The sequence below is a fragment of the Pholis gunnellus genome, assembly GCF_910591455.1.
Source record: "Pholis gunnellus genome assembly, chromosome: 19".
Taxonomy (NCBI): Eukaryota; Metazoa; Chordata; class Actinopteri; order Perciformes; family Pholidae; genus Pholis; species Pholis gunnellus.
This window is the reverse complement of record NC_136546.1, coordinates 13,756,154-13,779,075: the sequence shown is the minus strand read 5'-3', so window position 1 is coordinate 13,779,075 and position 22,922 is coordinate 13,756,154. Positions and strand designations below refer to the sequence as shown.

The 22,922-nt window shown below is 45.2% G+C and overlaps 1 protein-coding gene across 1 annotated transcript in view; it reads left to right on the top strand.

Moving 5' to 3' along the window:
- The window catches only part of prox1a (prospero homeobox 1a), a 28,863-nt gene extending 12,020 nt beyond the window's left edge, over positions 1-16,843 (top strand). Inside the window, exons 4-5 of the mRNA XM_079180238.1 lie at positions 3,088-3,282; positions 15,706-16,843. Of these exons, the coding sequence (XP_079036364.1) occupies positions 3,088-3,282; positions 15,706-15,891 (381 nt within the window). The 3' untranslated portion in view covers positions 15,892-16,843. The remainder of the gene's footprint in view (positions 1-3,087; positions 3,283-15,705) is intronic.
- The last annotated feature ends 6,079 nt before the right edge of the window (positions 16,844-22,922 follow it).

Here is a 22,922-nt window from a genome sequence, read left to right as displayed (position 1 = left end):
GAGGGAGAAAGAGGGAGAGAGGGAGGCCCGTACAGGCTTCTCTGTCTTTCTGCTCTCCTCTCCGGTTGTTCTGGATGTAGCTTTGCACTCTGAGGTCATCTGTGTGCTTTCTGCTCCGTTGCTGACCACTATGTGAGAGAAAGTGTTTTGGATAGAGACACACTTTATCTGAATAACAATTGGATAAAAAGTCAAACATTTTCATCCCAAACCAAAAAACAAACATTAGCTGATGTGCCTTTGCAGAAGTTTAATGCTGACGGTCAAAGCGCCTGAATACTTTTGGCAGGCGACTAATATAGTTTAACCAAGGATACTTGAGTGTTTTCCTATTCTGGACTTAAGTATGCGCCTTTGCATGAGCAGAGCGTGTCTGTGTGTGTGTGTGTGTGTGTGTGTGTGTGTGTGTGTGTGTGTGTGTGTGTGTGTGTGTGTGTGTGTGTGCGCACCCCTTTCTATCTTGTGCTGTTAGCACTAAGCGCTGACCTTTCACAGGCTCTTGAGTGTGAGTGTGAGAAACACGCTCTCGCTGTCTCTCTCTCATCTGCCTCTCAGCCAGGCGCTCGCTCGCTCGCACACACACACACACACACACACACCTTTATACACACGTATATGCTCAAACACACATTTTTCTCGTTGCATCTCATGTCTGTGCGGGCTGACCCCTGCCAGCTCTGATTAAGGAGCTGCAGTGATGTGCTCCTTTGAACCAATTCCCTCCTTATACACTGAACACACTCGTCTTTAGCCGCTATCAGGGGGCCTCTGTCCCCCGCCAGCAGCTTAATGAACCAAGACCGCTGGAAGCTGCGGGGGGACTTGCCAAAATTGAGTCCCTGAGTGTGTTGGTTGCAGCTGATGCAGATATAATGTAATTTAGTGTATTTACCTGCATGCACAGTAAATATTGTATCTTTTGTGTTGCTCTGTGCTGTGATTGAGCTACAGTTCATGTTCACTTGCACAGGCCCTAATACATCTTCTCCTGAGCTGTCCGTATAATAAAGTAATCCTTGTCCAAATGACAAATCTATCCGTCACTCTGCTGCAGTGACACCAAAGGTCTCCCGCATGAGCGATGGCAACTCTTTCACTGACTTTAATCTCAGTATGTAGCGCTCAACCTCGCACGCGCTCGGATGCATGTATGCACACATGCTTGCGTAGATCGACGCCAATTCACTAAACGTCTCAGACCCACACCCAACATGGCATTGTTCCGATCTTACACACAAGGAAAGGTTTATACCACACTGACAACTTAAATGAAACAGTGTGTTTGTGCTTTGTCACACTCCGGCCGTCTGCTACAGTGTGTGTGTGTTTAAGAATAGCCCCGTGCAGCCGATGTATTTGTAAGTGTCAGTAGTTTGTTTGTTTGACACTGCGATGTCACGACCCCAGCTTGCTGACTGCTCACGTTCCGACCTTCTGCCCCCCACCCCCACCCACCAGCGAAACCCCATTGTCCAACGCCGCTGACCTGCACCCGTCCTCCTATCCTCCCTCCCTCATTTTCCCATTTATGCTTACCCTGCACTTTAGGACAGCCACCATGCTACCCCCCCCCCCCCCCCCCCCCCCACACACACACACACACACACACACACACACACACACACACACACACACACACACATACACCCTCCCAGACCACAGCCAAACAATGTCAGCAGACTTATTCTTTTCCACTCCACCATTATGTCATCTGCTGATCATTCCAGAAAGGCTCAGCCCCTCTCCTTTAGCCCCGTCCCACCTTGGTCCAACACTATCGCCGCTCATGATTGGCCAACTTTCCTATCAGTCAGTGGCCTCGCCCGCCCATCTTCGTGTGCTTGCGTGTGTTCGACTTCCATCCCAGATCGCGAAGAGTGTGCGCGCATGTTTGTGCGTGTCCGTGTTGTCGAACAATAGCCAGAGCCTAATCTCCATGTCAAAACCGCTCTGCCTCCCCAGCGAGCAGTCCGCTCAGCGTTTAGTAGCGTTTTGTCCCCCCATTCTTCCAGCGCCACAAAAAGAGCAGAGGGGAGGGAGGAGTGAAGGCCTGTGTGTGTGTGTGTGTGTGTGTGTGTGTGTGTGGATGAAGGGTGTGGGGGTTATGGTTAGGGGTATCAAGGTTTCACAGGCTAGATTTGGCAATTTATGAGATGTCATTTCTGGGAATCACTGAGGAAAGACGTAACGGTTTTATTTGTATGTTTTCAGGGGATTGATCGGAGGTTGTAGTGGGGCATTTTAGGGTGAATGAGCTAGGCAGCTATCCTGAGCCCCCGAGGTCCTTATCTAGTGGTTTGGATGTTTAGACAGTGTGTTTTCACTGCTGAGACCAGGCGGAAAAAGAGCTGGGACCAGCCGAGGCTCTTAATAGGTTTACCTCACCCTATTGAATCCAGCCGAGCGGCACAGATCAGATAGCCACAGCCTTCTTCGCAGCGCTTATCGTCTCTGTCTTTCCCTCTCTTTCTTTTTTTGTGCTCTTTTTCTTCCCCTTTCTTTCTGCCCGAGAGGTGCGTAGAGGGGAGGAGAATCGGGGTGTAATTGGTGAACGGGGTTAAGTACATGTTTGAGCCCCCTGCGGGCCAGGGCGCTTCAGATGATGACTTAATCGTTTTTCTGGTCAATTATGTGTTTGCGGTCTCGCCCCCCCCCCCCCCCCCTCCCTTCTTCCACCTCTCTCTCCACTCTCAGGGTTATGATAGGGGGAGGTCTGCTCCCAGTGGGGAGGATGAACCACACACACTCTCACCCCCCCCACCCCCTCTTGTTCGCTGTCTTACTTAATGTCTCTATTATCTCCCCTCTCTCCACGACCTGTTTTTTGCTCTTGTCTTTTATCTTTCTCTCGGTTTCTTCACGGCCTTTTAAGTTATCACCTCACGTCGCAACTCCCTGATGTGAAATGACATGCTGTGATCCTCACACTTCTTCTCAAATCCAATGGCTTAATAAGGTTTAGACGTGACAGTCTTTACTCGACACTGCTTGCATGAAGACTATTTTCAGACCCCATTTATATTTCTGTTTCTTCAACAAATACTGACAACCTAAGCAATGCCAACTCCTCCTCATCTCTCGTTCCAGTTTAATCGCTGCATCACCTCCCAGCTGATCAAGTGGTTCAGCAACTTCAGGGAGTTCTACTACATCCAGATGGAGAAGTTCGCCCGCCAGTCCATCAACGACGGAGTCACTGGAGTCGAGGATCTGGGCGTCGCCCGCGACAGCGAGCTCTTCCGAGCCCTCAACATGCACTACAACAAGGCCAATGACTTTGAGGTAAACACCAACACTTTCATCAGTTTCATGCAGGAAAAGAATCGTTGTATGTGAGAGGAGGAGCTGAGAGCTAATGCGATCCATATCGAAAAAAAACGTTACACCCGATACCTCGTGATGCAGACGGGTAGTGTGACACCGTCTCACTGTGTCCTCTCTGACACCGCCTCGCTGTGACTGTTCTCAATGCTGAGTTCAAAGTCTCTTGTACATCCTGCCGCCCTGGGCACACTGTACTATAATGTATATCGTCGCTGTGCTGTGAAAAAACATTTCCAGCTTTCAACTAAACGCTTCAATTTACCTGAAGTTTTGGAGCCACATGGTTTCCGCTGGACAGCAATAATATTAAGAAAATATTTTTTTATAAAGTGTGCGTCATTCGAGGAACTCTCATCCAATGAGGAAGAAACATTACTGACACCTCGCTCGTATGCCTCTTCCTCACTGTTAATTTCCCCTCAGTGGTTCTTAGTGTGTGTGTGTGTGTGTGTTTTTGAGAAACTGTATTTCACTTCCCTGTCCTCATTTACCTATCTGTGGTGAGATGTTTATGTGTTTGTCTTCCAGCGTACTGTAATCATAAATTCTCGTTGGGCAACTTCACCTTTAATATGTTTCATTTTTCACACTTCTCCTTTTTTTAGTGTACGCGCGTGTGTGTAAAAATGTGTGTGTGTGTGTGTGTATTTCAGGATTGCCAGTGCTCTCTCAATGTCAGCTGACAATAGACCTTTAAAAGGCTTGTGTTAAGAAGGACCTGGAGTGATCTGGGTTTGTGTGTGTCTCTGTGTGTGTGTGTGTGTGTATTTGACAGAGAGATCTATGTGTGTGAGTGTTTTGTTGTTGCTGCATTTCCAAGTGTCCTGTTCACCTCGAAGGGTACAGCCGTCCCTTGGACCGGCCTGGCATGCTGGCAAAGCACTTCTCCAGTGTGTATGTGTGTGTGTGTGTGTGTGTGTGTGTGTGTGTGTGTCACTTTGAGGGGGGAAAAATCTCACTGTTATCAAGGTTAAGCGTCCTACTGTTTTAGTGAGAGGAAGGGGAGAGAAAGAGGGGGAGAGGGGGAAGAGGGAGATGGATAGATAGGGGATAGAGGGTGAGAGCTCGGAGACAAAGGAGAAAACGATGAAGGGAGGGAGGGAGAAAGGGAATCGAGGGGAATGGGAAGGGGAGAAAGAAGGGTAGAAGGAGAGAAGGGGGGGAAAGAGAGATGACGTGCAGGAGAGAAGTGCCCTTGCGAGCAGTGGGAGTTTTGCAGCGCTCACATTTAAAGTGCTTCACTCTCTTTCTCTCTGTTTACGTCTATCTCTCTCTGTCCGTTATTTGTCCACTGGGGCTTCTCTGTGTGCACCCAAACACACACACACACACGCACTCACTCACTCACACACTCACTCACTCACACACACACTTCCCCACATCCATCTTCAGCTCTCTTAAGGGAGGCTTTGAAAGGCTCTGGCAGGCAGAGGCACTTGTATATATGAGGTCTCAATAAGCCCAAAGTCCATCAGAGCATAGCACAAAGAAAAATGACACGATTCCTTCAGTTCAGCTGCTCATGATGAATTTTTTGATTATTGAGATGGGAAATCATTTTAAACCAAGAAGAGAGTGACACTTCACCTACAACCCTCTGCAAAGTTGAGGTTTTTACACCACCAATTCATTTGGGTTTCATTTTTCCTGATCTTGCTTATGGAAAACAATCTGACACAGGAAATGAAAGTAAATAATATCCCAAAAACATACAGCTTCACAAACTTGATTCTTATAGATACGTGCTAAATTACCCTGTGAAGTTAAGAGATGTAGGCATATATAAACACTCGGCCTTTTTTTTTTTTATTACATCTATTCTCTCTCCCTCATCAACAATCCAGAATCTATGAATATGACAATATCTTTATTTGCTGGACGCAAGATATTTCCCAAAAAGTCCATCAGTGTATGTGCACTGTAGACTTGAACTTTCCACATCACACAAGTTTCATTTTGGACCACATGGCTTCCAGTTTAGTTGTGATGTCACAATATCGAGCTTGTACACACACGTGTTACATGTTAAACTCAGATTTACAGTGAGCACAGAGAAACTTTCCCTCTTCAGCAGAGGTTGTCAAACATGCACATACATCATACTGCACAGTCAAACATTAAAAAGAAGAAACAATGAGCAAAACACATTTTTGGACTTTCATTCAGCGTTGGCTTTACTTTGTTTGGGCCCTAAAAATATCAAATGCTAAAAATCTAACTTCATGAGTGTTGTATTGCGGAGCAGTTGAGACAAATGTAAACTGGGGGACACAATTATATAATTATATATCTTTGACTTGACACTGTATTTCACTTTAAAGAAATTAAATCAATCCAAAAGATTCTTAGCGTTTGCGTGACTCACATAACCGGTTAGAGAAAAAAACCCAAAACATTGACAAAACAACCTCTGCGAAAACGCCCTACGGAAAACGCCGTAGCTGCCCAAACACAGGTGACATGCCACCTTTTTCCCCTGACAAACTTAACATCTCAGACAAAACTATCATTCTTCTCCCGGCACCAGGAAGCTACTGTTCAAACAGGCTTAAGGGGAACAGCCTATTTGCATACATAAATGTGAAAATTTGCAAGAAGACAGACCGAGAGGACAAGAGTGAGAGAGGCAGGTGAATAAGTCTTCTGTTGGCCGAGGAGCTGCAGCAGTGGAGGAGGGAGGGAAGGTGTTTTGCATATTAAGGTTTTTTTTTTGCTGGGCAGGTGTCTGAGAGATACAGGAGCTGATTAGAGTTTAGCACAAGGAAAATTTGCCCAGCCATGCAAATTCTAACCCCCCTGACAAACCAACCGCCTTGGTGAGCATGAAGACTCTGCGTGTTAAGTGTTTGTGTGTGGCTTTTTGGTGTGTGTGTGTGTGTGTGTGGGTGATATTTGTGTGTGTGACAGTATGTGTTTGTGAGTGCCGGTGCGTGGGTTGTGTGTTTTTTTTTGCTGTTTGATGTTGGTGTGGGAATGGTGTGTTTGTGTGTATTACGTATGTGCGCGGACACATTTGTTATGTTTTTCCGTCTCATGTGTGTGTGAGTGTGTGCGTGAGTCATAGAGGTAATGTGGAGATGGAAATGTACTGGATGTGTATCAAGATGCCCCCAAGGCCCTTTTCTGTGGATCTCTCCTCTTCCTCCTCCTCCTCCTCTTCCTCCCCTACCTGCCTGCACCACCACTTGAAACAGGAGCCTACGCAGATTCAGCAAGCATACACTCTCACACACTCTCTCTCACACACACACACACACACACACAGAGTTTTCCCTTTGCCAGATTCTGCATCATCAAAGTTCCATCCACCTTGGTGGCGTCTTTGGAATGAATATGTCCTCTGTTTCAGTGATCACACACACACACACACACACACACGTCTGTGGCCTTTCTTGTTTGATGCTAATCTGCTCTGTCACTGTGCTGGCCTAATACGCTCCCCATCTCCCTCCCAGCTTCTCTTTTGTCGCGATTGTTTCCCCTTTTCCTTTCATATCCCTCCTCCCTCACTCCCTCTCGTCGTTCTCTCTTCCTTCTGTTGCCTCTCTCCTTTCATTCTTTCATCCTCTTTTGCATGTCTTCCGCTATCCCCCCCTCCTCTCCCTCGCTTTTTCCCCCCATTAGGAAGTTTTAATGGCATAATTGTCACATTCCTTCTGGCATAATGAACACCAGCAGTAATTAAAGAGCTTGCCGTTAATTACCTAGACCCCAGCTCTACTTTCCTCTTTTCTCAGCCCCCCTCCTGATCCCCTCTCTTCTTCTCTTTCTTCTCCGCTTCTCATTCGCTCTGTCCATCGCATCAAAGTCTTCCGAAACAAACCCGGCCTCCCAAAGCCTTGACTTTGAGCGAGCAGCGCTTTCATGTGAGGACTCAAGTGAAAATTCTCGCTTAGTGTCCTTTTCTTTATACTCCGCAGCCCCCTCTTTCTGTCTTTGAACCCCCAATGACAACACACATCATCTTTCATAAGACAGGAATGTGTGTGACCTGGTAATGGGCTAGAGAGAGAGAGAGAGAGAGAGAGGTGGGGTCTGATAGAGAGGTTTGATGATGGCTCTGGGAAACTCTCAGATTTCCATAAGACAGACTAGGCCAAGTTTCCTCTGTCAGTGACCACTCCTCCCACAGAGGACACACATACACTAATACATACACACACCTCGGCATTTAAAAGAGGAAGTCCCTATGATCTCTATGTGAGAGCGAGATACCAGCAAACATGGTGAGAAGCCTTCGTCCGCACACACACACACACACACACACACGCGGGTATCGTGTGTCCACCCTTATCAGCTGCTCTTTCTCCTATTGGAAAGATGTCTCACTCCTTTTGTCCCTCTTCCTCTTTTGTCCGTCCATCCGTCTGTCATCCCTCTATTTGAATTGATAACGCCCTCCCACAGACACACACTTGTCCACAGTGTTTTTTTTGTTTTCATCCAAAATGACAAAATATAGAAAGAAAAACTTTTTAAAGTTTTATCTCCCGTTCCGTCACCCGGCTTATATTCCAGCTTTTCCTCCCGCGGCCTCTTCGTCTCCCTCCTTACCGCTCTCTCGTGTCTCTCCAACTCTCCATCCATTACCAGAGCCACAGAGAGATGAGAGCAGATGCTGTCTGTCCAACCGCCGTGCCCCATAGCATTGTGTGCTTCACCTCTCCTTCCCCCCTCACTCCCTCGTTCCTCCTCTTCACGTCCCTCTCGGGGCTCCATTTGTTCTCAACCCAGAGAGGCTAATGTCTATTTTCTCCTCCTCCTCCTGCTTTTCCCCTCCCTGTCTTGCACTCCTTCATTCCTGTTGTTTTGTTTTGGGGTTTTCTCACTACGTAGGGCATGGTGTGTTTGTGTGCGTGGGGTGCGTCTTTGACCCGGGTTCGACCTCAGGGAATTTGAGGTGAAAAGGTCACGGCCGTTGCACTGGATGCACAGGCAAAGACGCAGATACAAACATGTATAAACATACATACGTACCTAAGAACACACACTTGCTCACAGGTGTGGTGTTTTCAGTAAAAGGCTCTAGGGTTCTCTTTGAAGAGCGATTGAAGACAAAAAGTGGTAGAAGATAGAGGGAGAGAGATGAAAAGCTGGCAGTATAGATTTAAGTTCAGAGCTGCCAAAAATACAACCAATACAATTTGCCAGTGGGTTTATGTCAACTACACACACACACCTTCCCTCACCCGCTTTCTCCCCCTCATATCTACAGTATCTACTGTCATTCCCCTAATCCCTATCGCTCTCATAGAGAAAAGGTTGAAGCACACCAAACTCCCCTACATGTGCATTTATCATGTGTGCATTTATCATGTGTGCACATTACAGCTGTTTGTCATATACAGCTGCACATAATAAGTAGAGTACATGCCGTCCTTGTATTCCCACATGCAATCATGTGCATGTATGTGCGTTTGCACCTGCTTTTCCCACCAGAGCCAGTAAACACAATAGCTTTTGATTTCTTCTGATTCTGCAGAGATGGTTCACTTAAGACAGTAACGATGACCTGAGGAGAGGCGCCGTCTTATGTTCATGTGAACCGAATCGCAGTTTTGATAGATTAGAGTTCAACAAGAAATTATGATACGTAGTGACAGATTCTCATTCAAATGTCATAGTTTCAGTTTCATTTACCCAGGTTTGGGGATATTCATCTCTGAGATTTTTTTATGCAGCTCCTATACGATTGAAGTGAATGGTACTCAATGTGTGGTGCTCACAGCATTAAAACAATTCACCCCTGATACTAGTAGAATACAAAGTAGTTAACAGTGTTCAACAGTAAAAACAAGAGCAAATAAAACCAAGTGCAAATAAAACCAAAACGATCGGAAAGGCTAGATACCACAAGAACTTAGTGAGGTTTTTTGGGGTGAACCAACCGTTTAAAGAAAGACTGGTAACAAAACTAGTGAGGTCACGGTACCCCAGTTGCTCTTTTTCTTCAGATATTACCGCAAACCTTCGCTGTGCCATGAGCATAATTTGCCATTTATCTTGGCTTTTAAGTTTCTCTTAGTGGGAAGAGTTAAGGAAAGAAAAGAATAGAGAGCAGGATCATCTGCTTCTCAATGAATAGCCGGGGACTATTGGAGGGCCCCCGTTTGACGTAGCCTGACAGGTCTTTTCTTCCCGGAGTGGTGTGTGCGCACGCATACGTGTCGGTGTGTATGTGAGAATAAGCCACTTCATTCTGTGCACTGATTAAATGACCAGAGCTGCGTGTAGAGCCTGGGGCACCCGGGGTAGCAAGGAATCACTTAAAGAACTACATGATCCCCTCTCCGCCTTTCTCACCTGCTCACACAAACACATCCTCTCACTGCGCTCATCCAACGATTGATTCTCCTCCATGTAACCCCCCCCTCCTCCTCCTCCTCCTCCTCCTCCTCCTCCTCCTCCTACTCCACTCTTCTCCACTCTCCTCCCTCCTTCTGTCCCTGGTCACCTTGTGAGGGGCAGCCTGCTCTGTGGCACAGCTGCTGATTATGTCATTATTTCTGGACCATTTTGGTCTTCCTCCGTGTGTGTGTGTGTGTGTGTGTGTGTGTGTGTGTGTGTGTGTGTGTGGGTGTGTGTGTGTGTGTGTGAGACTAATGAAGCGTGGCAAAGGGACTCATGCCAAAATGACCAGGGCGTGCATCAGAGCTGCAGATGTGTCAAAGCAACCCCCCATTCACACACACACACACACAAACACACACACACACACACAGACTTCCCATTTCCCCTGATGATGCCAAACTCTCCCTCCTTCAATTCAATCTGCAGTTTATTATATTTCTTTCTTCTCCTGCCATCTTGTTCTCTCACTTGCCCTTCCTTCCTTTCTCCTTCTATACATCCTCCCTCCTTCGTGGCAGCTCCTTGCTCTCCATCCTTTATTGTTTGCCCACCCACCCACACCCTCCTTCCTCCTACCCTTCTATTCTTCCTCTCCCTCCCTCCCTCTGTTCTCTTCCTCTCCAGATGTCCTGTTCCTATCTTCCAGACTCCCTTGCTCCTTTCTTTCCCTTCTGCCTCCTGCTCTCTCTGTCTCTCTGTGCCGGGTTGACTTTCTGACCTCCAGGGGCCCCATTACAGCGCTCTGTGACCCCCCTTCGTTTAGATCGCTTTCTCTCAGCCTGTGTCTGCCATACAAGCTCAGACGATGAATTTTTAAGTCTCTAAACAACGGCTTGAACTGTGATTTCTGGCTTCCCCTGCTGTGTGCAATTCTTCTGAGCACAGATTATTTTATTGTCTGTTGCCTGGTTTGATATAAAGTTAGCACCTTTGGCATAATCGGCAATTTCTATAAAATAAGGCAAAGAGAAGATGTGGCAAGATGGGAGGAAATACCTGTCAAAAGAGGCCACGACATGAGATGAATTTGCAGCGTGCGTGTGTGTAAGGGTGGGGGGTTGAGATAAGTAAAGATGGCGGGAGGAGCGAGGAAGATGGGATAGGAGAGCGACTTCATCAGTGGCTTTGACCCTGTCCTGTCCTTGACTCCCTAGCGGAGGTGCACCTTGAGAAGAGCCCATGTGACGCTAGTGCTCATGCTCACATACGTACACACACACCAGACAGTAAGACACACACACACACGAACATATATACGCAACAGCCCCTCAAGGCTCCCTGTTCACAAGGCTATCAGTGGAATGAGGGTGGCTGGTGTTTGCTCAGCTTTGAGGCCGGTTTCCCGTCCCAGTAGTCGCCTAAGCACAGAGAAAAACGCACACTTAACGGATGAGAGATTTGAGGATTTGAGACGAAGTCAGGAAAATCTAGATTTTCATAAAATTGAAGGAAATGAAGTACTTGGAAAGGACGTGATCAAACGAAGGATCCACCGTGACTCTGCCCGTTCTCTGGACTCTTCAGCCATGGCACAGTCTTATCAGCGGGAGAGGGGGTTGGGGACAAGCAATGTGGGGAGTAGGAAGAAAGGGGACATGGGTTGTGTTTGCCTAAAGTGACAGTGTGGACCAAGGGCTTATCACGGCCTTTGTAGATTATTGATCAGAGCAGATACGTGAGGCACAGGGGTCTATGTTGTGAGTGTGCGTTCGAGGTTCGGGAAGCTCTGGCTTGACTCACTGAAAGGTCGCCGGCCCGCTCAACTTCAATTTCAGCCTTTGTTTTGAAACATATGTTTTCGCTGTCAGCAGAAGTGAGAATATTCTTAAGATACAGTCACCGCAAAGAAACGTAGTATACATCAGTGCCAGATGACCCCATCAATGGCGTTCAGTGCAAAACAAAATCTATAAATTCCCTGTCTCACACACATACACACACACGGACAAATACAGTGACTGAAAAGCATGGGAAGTGTTGGTATTCCCAGGCTGAGTTGGGGTTAGGAATTAACCTGGCTGGCAGCGGGGGCTTATGTTGTGTCCCTGCATTTCATCCTTCAAGGCTACAGCTCACTAGCGCACACACTCACTTACACACACAGCCTTATCTTCCAGGGTCTCATCTTGTTTGGCCAACGCTGTGCAAATAGAAGGTGCAATACATCTCCTGACAGTTCCCAAAAGCAAAGGGGAGAAACACGTTGGCCAAACAAACAGCTCAACCCTGAGTCACCGAGAGAGAAGGGATTTCTCAGGCTTTACCGAAACACATGCAAAGACACACACACACACACACATACACACGCATACACTTGCACACAGTGTGTGTAACAGCAGCCTTTATTCGAGGGCTTGGGCCTCTGGCTACCTTTTTAAACGTTTGTCTAAGCAGTCTTAAGACAGGGGCCGGAGTGAATAGGTCCCAGCAAGCCGTCCACAGGCTCCTATTGTCCTCCGTCATATTTTATTATCTCATCAAAAAGCAGGAAATCCGATTCCCTCTCTCTGAAAAAGAGCTTATCCTTCTGTCTCAAAGCAACCTGTCACGAGAGAGGGAGATGGAGAGAGGTGGAGAGAATGGGGGAGAGAGTTGTGAGGCAGAGCGGGGGAGTCGGTGAATGAGAGTGATTAACTGCCTCATCGCTGCCTCTTGTCAGAGAAGTCCCTCTTTCTTTCTCTCTGTTTCTTTCATCCTTTCTTCTTGATTGGTATTTACCCAACACACAGCATGATGCAAAGGTCAGGGAAACGTGTGTCCTATTGCTGATTCCTTTCTCCCTTTTTCCCCTCCACCTCTCTTCCTCCTTTCATATTGTGTTACACACAATAATATCCCTTTTCATGAATGCGTTTGTTCTTTTGGACCCATCACCACACACACACACACACACACACACACACACACACACACACACACACACACACACACACACACACACACACACTTCCAACCTCTCTGTCTTCCTCGCACCTTTTCTCAGAACAAAACCACAGCAGAAAGCGTGTGTGCGTCTGTGTGTGACACATGCAGAGGTCGACCTCAGTCAGGCTAGTCCTCTTTCATTCAGACTCTTCCACATTAAGTCGGCTAAATTTGAAACTGCTGTGCAAAGACGACGTTTCCACACCGGTGTGGATTTCAGGTTGTTTTTCGTTAAGATCTCAGACAAACGCTGAAACAGCTGAAGAGCAGAAAATTGCTTCAATCTCTTCTGTCTCTCTTTTGTCAGTCAAACTATACTCCACAACACAACCAACAACTGCTAAAGCCCGGGACAGACAGCAGTCAGTCTCAGTGGTTTAAACCTCAGTTCCATAAACCACAAACTGGCGTTTTGATCACAGACTTTAAATGCACCCTGTTGACAAGGCAAACACTGATACTGATCAAATCGCATATCTTGTTTGTGAAGAAGTCTGGCAGTTAAAAATAAATGCAGATTAATGACGACACCTGCACAGTGTGATTGTCTATATTCACATTTAAAGTGGGGATCACACACAAAGTGACATGTATCTGTCAGCCGCTGACTATGACTAAGAAGGCTTTCGTCATCATTTTCCACACAAAAGTGCAAAGATGGCATTTTCTGATTTATCCGCTCTGGAGACCTGTTTTCAGGTGGAAAAATCACTGGATAGTGTGGACCAAAACCCAAAGAGAAGAAGGTTCATCCGACATAGTGTAAATGAACTCTCAGTCACTTTGTTTGCCTTTTCCAGGAGTCATTCACACACACACTCAGCCCTCCATCTATACTTGTATTTCCCCCTCCCTCCTTCCCTCTCTCCTCCCCTCTTTGTACATCTGTCCTTTAATTTTGGGCTCCTCTGAGAAGTTGTTAAAAAGCCCTATGAAATATGTATGAAGGATTGTGAGCCACGCGATTGGCCCCATTTACCGGACAGCCGAGCGAATGAACGGCCACACTGGATAATCCCCCACAATGCCTCTGGAACAAAGGCCCAACAGCTGACCCTAGAGAGAAAGAGAGAGATGAAGGGGGGGGGGGGGGGGGAGTGAGGGAGGGGATAGAGTGGGACAAGGGAGGGGTTGCAAACAGTTATGGCTCACTGCTGGTCAGGAGGCAGCTTGCTCACATACACAACTCACACATACTTACAAAACAAAGGCTTGTGGGACAGGAATAACTCCCTCTGTTCTGTCGCTCCGCTCCCTCTCCTTAGACTCTTCTCAGCCCCTCCTTCTCTTGCCATCGCTCTCTCCCTCCCTCCCATTCTCGCTCTCTCGCGCTCTCAGTCAAGAGGATCTGAAATACCAATACCCTTTTCTCCTTGACATTGCTTTCTCCTTGCAGTCAGCGTTTTGCTGTCCTTTTATAGTCAAAACGTCAGGAGAAATTCCATGCAGAAATATTCTTAGTAATGCGGCACTCCCTGCGTCTAATGGCTAGGGCGCTAGCGCTGCACCGGCCCGTTAGCGAGGTCTTTTGGGAAAAGGTTGCGCATGCCGGCACAGGCATTTACAGCGCATACACACATAGTTGCCCTCGTACCGGGGTCATTGTGCCAGTATTTCAGAGTCGACAGCAGCCCAAACAATGAATTATATGCGCTTCTGTCCCAGCAGAGGGGAATTCAATATTTGGGAAATTGGGTTAGCTTGTGTGTTCCCTCTCTCTATCAAACATACACACACACACAGAGCTTACAAGCTCCTTATTCACGACTCACCTTTTCACTCGAGCAGTGGACAGAGATATGCACACACACCAGACACACGGGCATCTTAACCTCCATTCATCACCCCGAGGGGGGCCGGGTGGCTGTCCCATGCGTGTATTAGTGTGTGTGTGTGTGTGTGTGTGTGTGTGTGTGTGTGTGTGTGTGTGTGTGTGAGAAGAGGCATGCCTGTGTGTACACGTCCGTTTTGTGTGTGTTCCAGTGGCCACTAACCTTGCTGTGTCCTGACACTCCTGATGAGTATCTGCAGGACACTGGAGGAGAGGAGTGGAGCAGAGTGCGCACTGTCAGGCGTTTGGGCAAGCTGCTGCTGCTGTATATGTGTGTGTGAGAGACAGTGTGTGTTTGTGTGTGTGTGCGAGCATCACGGGAGGCGGGCAGGGAGACAGTCAGCATTATCCAAGCAGGTGACCCCTGAAGGCTGCGTCGCCCCGGAGCTTTGAGACGAGGAAAGAGACTCAGCCAAATACACCAGGGTAGCTTGTGTGTGTGTGTTTAGCATTATCTGGAGCTCTGTAACCGTACAGGATGTGTCATCTCCTTGGCACAAGGAGGTGTGTGCGCTGGTGTGTGTGCTCACGCTTGCATGACTGTGTGTGTGTGTGTGTGAGTGTGTGACAGAGTGTTGGCTTGGGGGAAGGTGTCACAGATCTTTGCCAGACTAATCATCTCCATGGTGTCGGTGAGCGCTGCTGTCAGGGACACTAAAGAGGCGGCGTGTCTCCCCGTTCCCAAAGCATTTAGTACTTCCTCTTTGGCCAGCACCTCTCTGCCGCTCTTCACTTCAGCTCCGTTTTCTTGTTTGATCACAGATTTACAGTGGGACTCATAAAGATGTCACGCTCACTGTGTTGCGGGCAGGGAAGTGGGAGGTGTGAGAAACCTGAGAATTCACAAGAAGTGACTTTTCTCAGGCTGATGCCTCAATTGGCTTTTAAGGAAGTAGGAACTCAAGAGATGGGACATTTATGGTTTTATATCCATTGTTAAAATATGAGCATATTCTACAAGGTGGGAGATAACAGTGTTAAGCATAATGCAAGAAAAAGCTGCTGCAAAATGATAGAAATGTGAAGGTGTGTGTGTGTGTGTGTGTGGATAAAGCTGAGTGGAAGCAAAAGTCCCTCATAGAAACCAGATAAACCTTCCTGGAATTCAAAACAATTCACTTTTGAGCTTTGAGTCAATTCTAGATGATTTTGATGCCTTACAGGTTTTGTCTCGTTAAAGAGAAGCAATGTATTCAAAAGCTTTTTTTCTACAGATGCACATAGAATATACTGCCATAGATGAGTAATCATTTCTTTCCTTCCTGTCTGTAAAGGTCCCTGAACGCTTCCTGGAGGTGGCAGAGATCACACTGAGGGAGTTCTTCAACGCCATCGTGGCCGGCAAAGACGTGGACCCGTCCTGGAAGAAGGCCATCTACAAGGTCATCTGCAAACTGGACAGCGAGGTCCCCGAGGTCTTCAAGTCCCCCAATTGTCTCCAAGAGCTTCTACATGAGTAAATTTCCCCTCCTCCTCCTCCTCCTACTCGCACGATGCTTTGGCTTCATTTCTCTCTGATTTCATAGATTTTCAAAATATTCTCTTTTGTTATTTTCCTTTTCCTTTGATTTCCTGTTTTAAAAAAAAATGAATAAATTATTTTTGAATGTATGAAAGTTATGAAGTAGCATTCCCAATCTGCAGCCTCTGTGGCAGTTCCTAAACGACCTAGCTATTGTCTTGTTGTTCTTATATGATAATTCTCATGATGGTTATTATTTGTTTTGTTTTGTATGATTCTGAACTGAAGAGACTCTAATCTTATTGGGTGCTTTTTTTGGCCCGTGTGAAATCATCCGTTTGGCTTGTTTTATGATCAACACTAACAAAGTCCTCAGTGTGTGGAAGGAGTTCCTACGTTCCCATTTACACTACTAAGAACACTGCTGGGTTCCCTAAAGACTTTCGATTGGCACCCAGGGGTGTCCCTCCAATCCAGTGGGTGTCCAAATGAACTGTCCTCGCAAAGCGGGTGCCCAATAGACTGTGCTACTGAAGATGTCCCCAACAGGACAGTCACACACACACACACACACACATGCACACAAAGACAAGGCCTAGTGAGGTTATTGACTGGACTAAGACTGGACTTGGTCTGCACTAGTCTGTGGGACTTGGACTTGGTTTCAAATAGCTACTGAGCTCTACCATGTTTTGAAGTGTGTTTTCCCTGCAGATAGGGCATTGTGTTTATTGGGTGTACATTATTATTTAGATTATTATTATTGTTGTTGTTTATGATTATTATTATTTGTCATCACTGCTTGCTGAAGATTGGCACTTCGAGATTTGTTTGTCCCTTGATGCTGTTGCAGAAAAAAATAAATTATTGCTATTAATATTATTCCAAGAGTTTAGATTCTGAAATATTTTGCCCCCCCCTTTCCCATCCCTCTCCTTACTTTTGTTTTTGTTTGTCCATCTCTGAAGTGGACATTGGTTTGTTTATTTAGTTTTTTTTTGGTGGTCTGGAAAGTGTTTCTATTTGGGATTTGAATGGAGGGCCATCAGTGGGCTTCTCTATACGCCTGTAGTGACTAGCCTTTCCTGCACGGGACCAGTCTGGCAGCGGTGTTGGAAAAGAAGTAAGGCGGCAGACACCCATAATTAAAACGTGCAGAAGTATAGAAATATGCATAAGATGTGAGGCCTTTTGGTGCGTGACCTGCTGTTTTTATATGGCTACATTTCCATAGCCACTCCCGCTTTGATAACTAAACTGCTCCCACTAAATGAGCCATTTGTCCAGCTATCAAATAAATCGTATTTGTCTAATCATCTGTTCCAGATTGGTGAACATACACCATATTAACTGCATAGTTTTTTGTCTTTTTACAGCATTGTTCAGCTCATGTATGAAATGAAGTCAGCCTGTTTATATGGCAGGCTTTTATTGTGATTAGCCTTTACAAGGTGTAAATGGCATTATGAAGTTATTTCAATAGCAGTTGATACTTGAATATATCAGAATACTGTGGCAGTCTAAAGTACAGTGTTCGCTGAAACAGTAGATAATTGAAAACAAAACAAATAGAAGCATCACAGAGAGGAAAGTTATTAAAGAAGGGCAAAGAGAGAGGTGAATATAAGCTGAAACACAGTTCTTTAATTCGGCTTCAAGTGGAACTTCCCCCACAAACAACACACACACACACACACACACACACTGCTGCTGCTTCCCTCGATGTTCACCTGCCTTTGAGTGATCTAGCTCCTCTCTCAATGCAACAATACAAGGTCGGAGGTGAGCACTCACCCCAGGGGTAGATGGAGAAGCTCTCAGCACCACAAAGAGCGGGGACAAAGGCACAGAGTGAGGAGCAACACGCACCTGAGACCCTCTGCTCTGTCCCTCCGTCCCAAACTGGCAGCTTTTTAAGACCCAAAGTGTGATTCTGCTGAAGCCACTGTGCCCGGCTTGTTAACGTCATTCCTTTCGCTTTTACCTGAGATTCTAATCCCAGATTTTCCACTTGCAGTTGCACATGACTTTCTAGTGTTTTATTCATTCGATCTGCCCTCTCAGGCTTTTAAGAATTTTTAGAAGCAGTTAGTGTAAGCTGCCCTTTTGATGAGGTAAGTCTGAGGCAATGAGAGGACTTTGACGCTTTCTAGAGTGCGTGCGAGCTAGCTGTTGATCTCACCTTGGCGACATTATCTTATGGTGCGTTTGTGTGTGTGTGTGCCTGTGTGTCACAAAAGATCAAAAGGGGAAGGTTGCTTAACCTGCTGACTTGTCTAAGCGAGACAAAGCGCCTGACAAAAGCAGGCAGAGAAAGACAGAGAGCTACTCCCTTCATTATGTCCCCCCTCTCCTCCTCCCCGAACAGTGTTCTTAAGATCCGGGAGCCCTGAGAGAGTGAGCCGGACACATTTCTCACTGAAGGATGGGCTAGGCCCTGTATGTCTCAGAGTCTCAAAGCACCAGCCAAGGGCTCTAAAGCACTACAAACAAAGGAGAAAGGAAAGGACACTTTTATCTGATGCACAGATTATTATCGCTCCCCATCCTCCACCCTTCCTGCAACCCCGCCCTAAAGTTAGAGTTCCTGCGCCTAAAAAGATTAATTCAGGATAATGAAGACTTATGTGCAAAAAGGATTAGCAAGACCTTAATACCACGTTGAAAATATTTTTGTCAAGTTTTTCTTCTCTGGGGATCGTTTGATTTTAAGGATGACATTATTGAAATACATATATAGCCTTTTTTAAGAATTGTAAAAGATAAATCTATGGGAAAAAATATATACAAAAGTTCCTTGAAAGCACTGTTGTTAAATTGTTTCATAAAATAAATCTTGAGGGTATTTTTAGTGACGGCTTTGTTTAAATCTGTATTCTGACTAAGTGAGTTGTTGGTAGATTAGGAGCAATAGTTGTAGTTTTTTTTTTTTTTTGCAGGTTTTGTGACCAGTTTTTTCTTTTGGTTTCTTTACCTTTTTTTTGTATTGTGCTGAATGACTGTCTTCTCAAGATCAGAAAACTAAACGTGGAATCCGTTTCAGAGTATGAAATGTTGTTGTTGCTACTGTAAATACTGTCAGGATGAAACAAAGAATAGCTGTACAGTTTTTCTATTATCACTCTGAGTGCTAAAGAAGGGTGAGAGTGGTTTAAAAAAAGAAAAGTAAAAAGAAAAAAAGAGTGATGACCCGCTCTCACCAACCGGACTCATAACCACTCTTCCAAAAACCCACAGAGGAGAGGGTTTTTCTTTTTTTCCCCCCCTGCCATGCCTTTAACGGGGGCCTGTTTCCCGTCGGCAGTGCCCTTGAAGTTGCACCAGCATCCGTTTCTTTAACTTTCGCTGACAGAACGATGCATTAGACTAGCGGTCGGGTAATGATGATGTCACAGAGCGGCCCGTTGGTGGGACCTGGTCTCGTCCAAAAAAAAACGAGGGCAGACTGCCTCCGGCGTAGCTCTAGATTTGACCCGGGAGAGAGACAGGAACTCATTGTCATCAGAAGACTAGTGTCATGGAGGGGGCACATGTTGTACAGTAACAGTTTAAAAAGAGAAGTGATTTATACCCTTTTTTACCGGGTTCAAACAGTTGGGAAAAGTTTGGATTTTTGTGGAATTTCTGTACGCTTTGCATTTTGCGTGTGTAGATGTATATGAGTGTGTGTCTGTGTGAGAGAAAAGACCGATTATGAGAACCTGTGAACCAGTGAGTGACACAATTCTCAACACTGTGGCCCCTCCCCCACCCCTGGGATTACCATCCTGACATGGTGTGTGTGTGTTGCGACAATTTCCTCTGATCTGTTTTCTGACCTGTTTGAAAGGGTTATTTGTTTCTCAATGCTTTCAGTAGTAATTTTTTTTTATTATTACATTGCTCCTCTTTTTTTGTAAATATCAATGATGTGGACTTACAGTGATAAATACTGCCTTTGTGTAACTTAGCAATATGTTATGTAAATAGTGTTTTGTTGATGCTTTTTGTATGACATTATTATTCAATTCTAGTGCAGTAATTCCAACTGGAACAGCCATGTTTCAATTACAGTCTGAATAGTTACACACAGGTTGTAAAATAAAACTCATGACATGGCTGTTTTTTTTCTGTTATTGGTGTCTATTTGTCTTGCAGATTTTGTGTAATTTATTGGTTTAATTTATCCTAATTTATTTGATGTTTGTTTTCTTTTGTTTTTCAAACAGGGAAGGCTGTACTGCATTTCATTAAGTAGAACCAATTTAAAAGATTTTAATCCTTATCTACCTAAAATTGAATTAAAATTGTATTCTAGCGTGCTCATTCAATTGAGATAAATGATTAAATGGAAATCTTGGCAGCTAAACGGAACTGGACAGTTTTGAAGAAAAAAAGGTTGTTTTGTTTTGTTCCGGGACGGGGCCGAGGGTGAGCTAGAAAGCTGACACTAGTTTGAAGCAGTTTTGTATTTTCTCTTGAGATTTTTTCCCCTGTATTGCTTTGGCCCAGCCCAAAAACAACCAGTAGTCAAATTGCCTTTCGTGCCTTCACCCTCTATGAACTGAATGTATGTGCAGTATATATGCAAGCTTGTGCAAAATGAATAAAAAATGGAAATAAAAATGAAAAAAAAGTAGAAAACATCTGCTGTTTGTGGTTTATTTAAAAAAAAACCTCTATGTCTGTGTGTGTGTGTGTGTGTGTGTGTGTGTGTGTGTGTGTGTGTGTGTGTGTGCGTGTGTGTGTGTGTGAGAGATGGTTGATAGATCATTAATAGAAAGAAAGTCATTTGAATGATATAAAGATACGGTATTACCTTGATAAATCCTATCTTTTCAATCAACTTTTTTTAGTTACAGCACAACTGCATCACTGACTACAATGTATGTATTTACTGTACAGTTATTTTGTCCTGTTCGAGTGAATCTGCGCCGCTCTGCTCTCTGAGTGATTCAATGCAGTAATGAGGGGTGTGGGGGGGGGGGGGGGGGGGGGGGGGGGGGGGGGGGGGGGGGGGGGCGGAGCAGCAACCTCCCAGCCGAGTTTTCCTCACAGATGACTGAAGATGCCGCCTGCAACAGTCGCCATATCCAGGTACACACACAAACAAACACAAAATGAAGTCTTCTCAGCTCTTAAGCTTAAAAAATGTATCCACTAAATAAAGATAAGTTCATTAACGCTTAGAAACACATTTAGGAAAAAAAGCAGGAAGACAAACCTCTCGAAATGTGAGTTTTAGCTGCTGCAATTGATTATTTAGGAGTATCGATTAATCTGCCAATCATCTGCTCAATTAATAATTTTGTCTTTATTGTAAGAATATCTCTTTGACAAATGCCTGTTATAATTTTCCACAGCCCAAGGAAATGTATTCAAATAGCTTGTTATATTCAACCAAAACAATCCAAAACCCAAAGAAAACATGCATCAAATCCTCACAGTTTGAGAAGCCACGACCAGATCATGTTTCTATTAAATGTTAAAATGATTCATTTAATTTCATAATCGTTGCAGATTGCTTATCTGTCAATCAAATTATTTATTAATCAACTAATTGTATCAGCTCTAGCTCAAACCAATGTATTATGTGTATTTCGTTGTGTGTAGACTAGTGAAATGTTATAATGTCAAAACTTCTAAGAAATAATACAAAATATTTAACAAAAAAGTAAAATACTAAAGAAAGATTTTGTTCTCATGACACATTCCCGTTTATTTTACATTAAGAAAATATATATTTTATGAGTTTGCAAGTCTTTTAAAAAGAAAAAGCACACTTCGATTTCCAAAAGGCTTGGTGTGTTCTCTCTGCGTCATTTTGCTGTTTTCATATCATGACCTCTGTTGTACTTTCCACCACGCCAGCCCGTTGCTCTGTTCCTTTTTTCTTTCTTTTGTTCTTGCCTCACTGCCTTTCACTCTTTTTGCTTTGATGCTCATTTTTGGAGTTGCTTCTTTTGTGTCTTTCTTGCTTGCTTGCTTTTATTCTTTCTTTTTTTCTTTTTTTTTCTCTCTCCTGTGTTCCTTTTCCCTCTCGTCCTCCGCCTGCCTCCCTCCGCTTGCCTTAACCGGAGGCTACAGCTCCTTAGGTTGGGCTGAGACAGCATCTTTGTACAACACCGACCGTCTGCTCTGTAATCAAATACCATCTGTCGCTACATCTGAAGACTCACTCTCTCGCTTCCTCCATCACACACACACACACACACACGCATGTAGGCACACACACACACACGCACACACCACATCTGTGTTTCCCACTCTTGAACAATGTGTGTGTGTGCGCTCTTTATGTACAATGACCCGTGTACTTACAATCATTCCACCTGATTCATTCTTGGCCTACAGGGAGGAAGTCACAGGAGTCACTTTCACCACTTCCTGTTTTTGTCACCTCTCCCGCTGGGGGTTCTAAGGTCATTGTCTTCAGGTATCTGTGTTTGTTCTGTGGCTCTGTGTGTCAGCAAGACCTTGGCTGCTGTATCAGACAGGAGATAGTGGACTTTAGCTCCTCAGTCTTAGATAGGCCCACTATCTCAAAGGCTGCCAGTCTTTCCCAATGTTTGCCCAATGTTTGTCCCTGCTCCGGCACAGAAAACGTTGACACGGTCCCCAAGGTCCCTCTCCAAGTCCCCCCCTCCCTCCGTGGTCACTTGTTATCACACGCTCAGGTTCAAGAACATTTTCGGTTACTGTTAAGAATGTGGGGTTTTTTTCAGATGAAATTGTTTTCTTTAAGCTTTCACATTTAGTGGAAAGTGTGTTTTACAGCTTGATGGCAAGTGGGGGATTTCCAGCACGCCAACCCAACAACAAACAGAACTGTTTTTGGGGGGTAAATATTACCACACATATGCGCTGATGTAACTCATGCTGAGGAACCTTTGTGACGAAGAAACACAAGGATTCATTTCGTACTCATTTCGATTTCTTCTCTGTGCGATCCTCCTACCGACCAAATGAGCTATCCTCTGTTTGAACCACTTTGACACCTACACCTGCAGAATGACTGTGGGCTTGAAACTAAAACAGCTGAATATTATT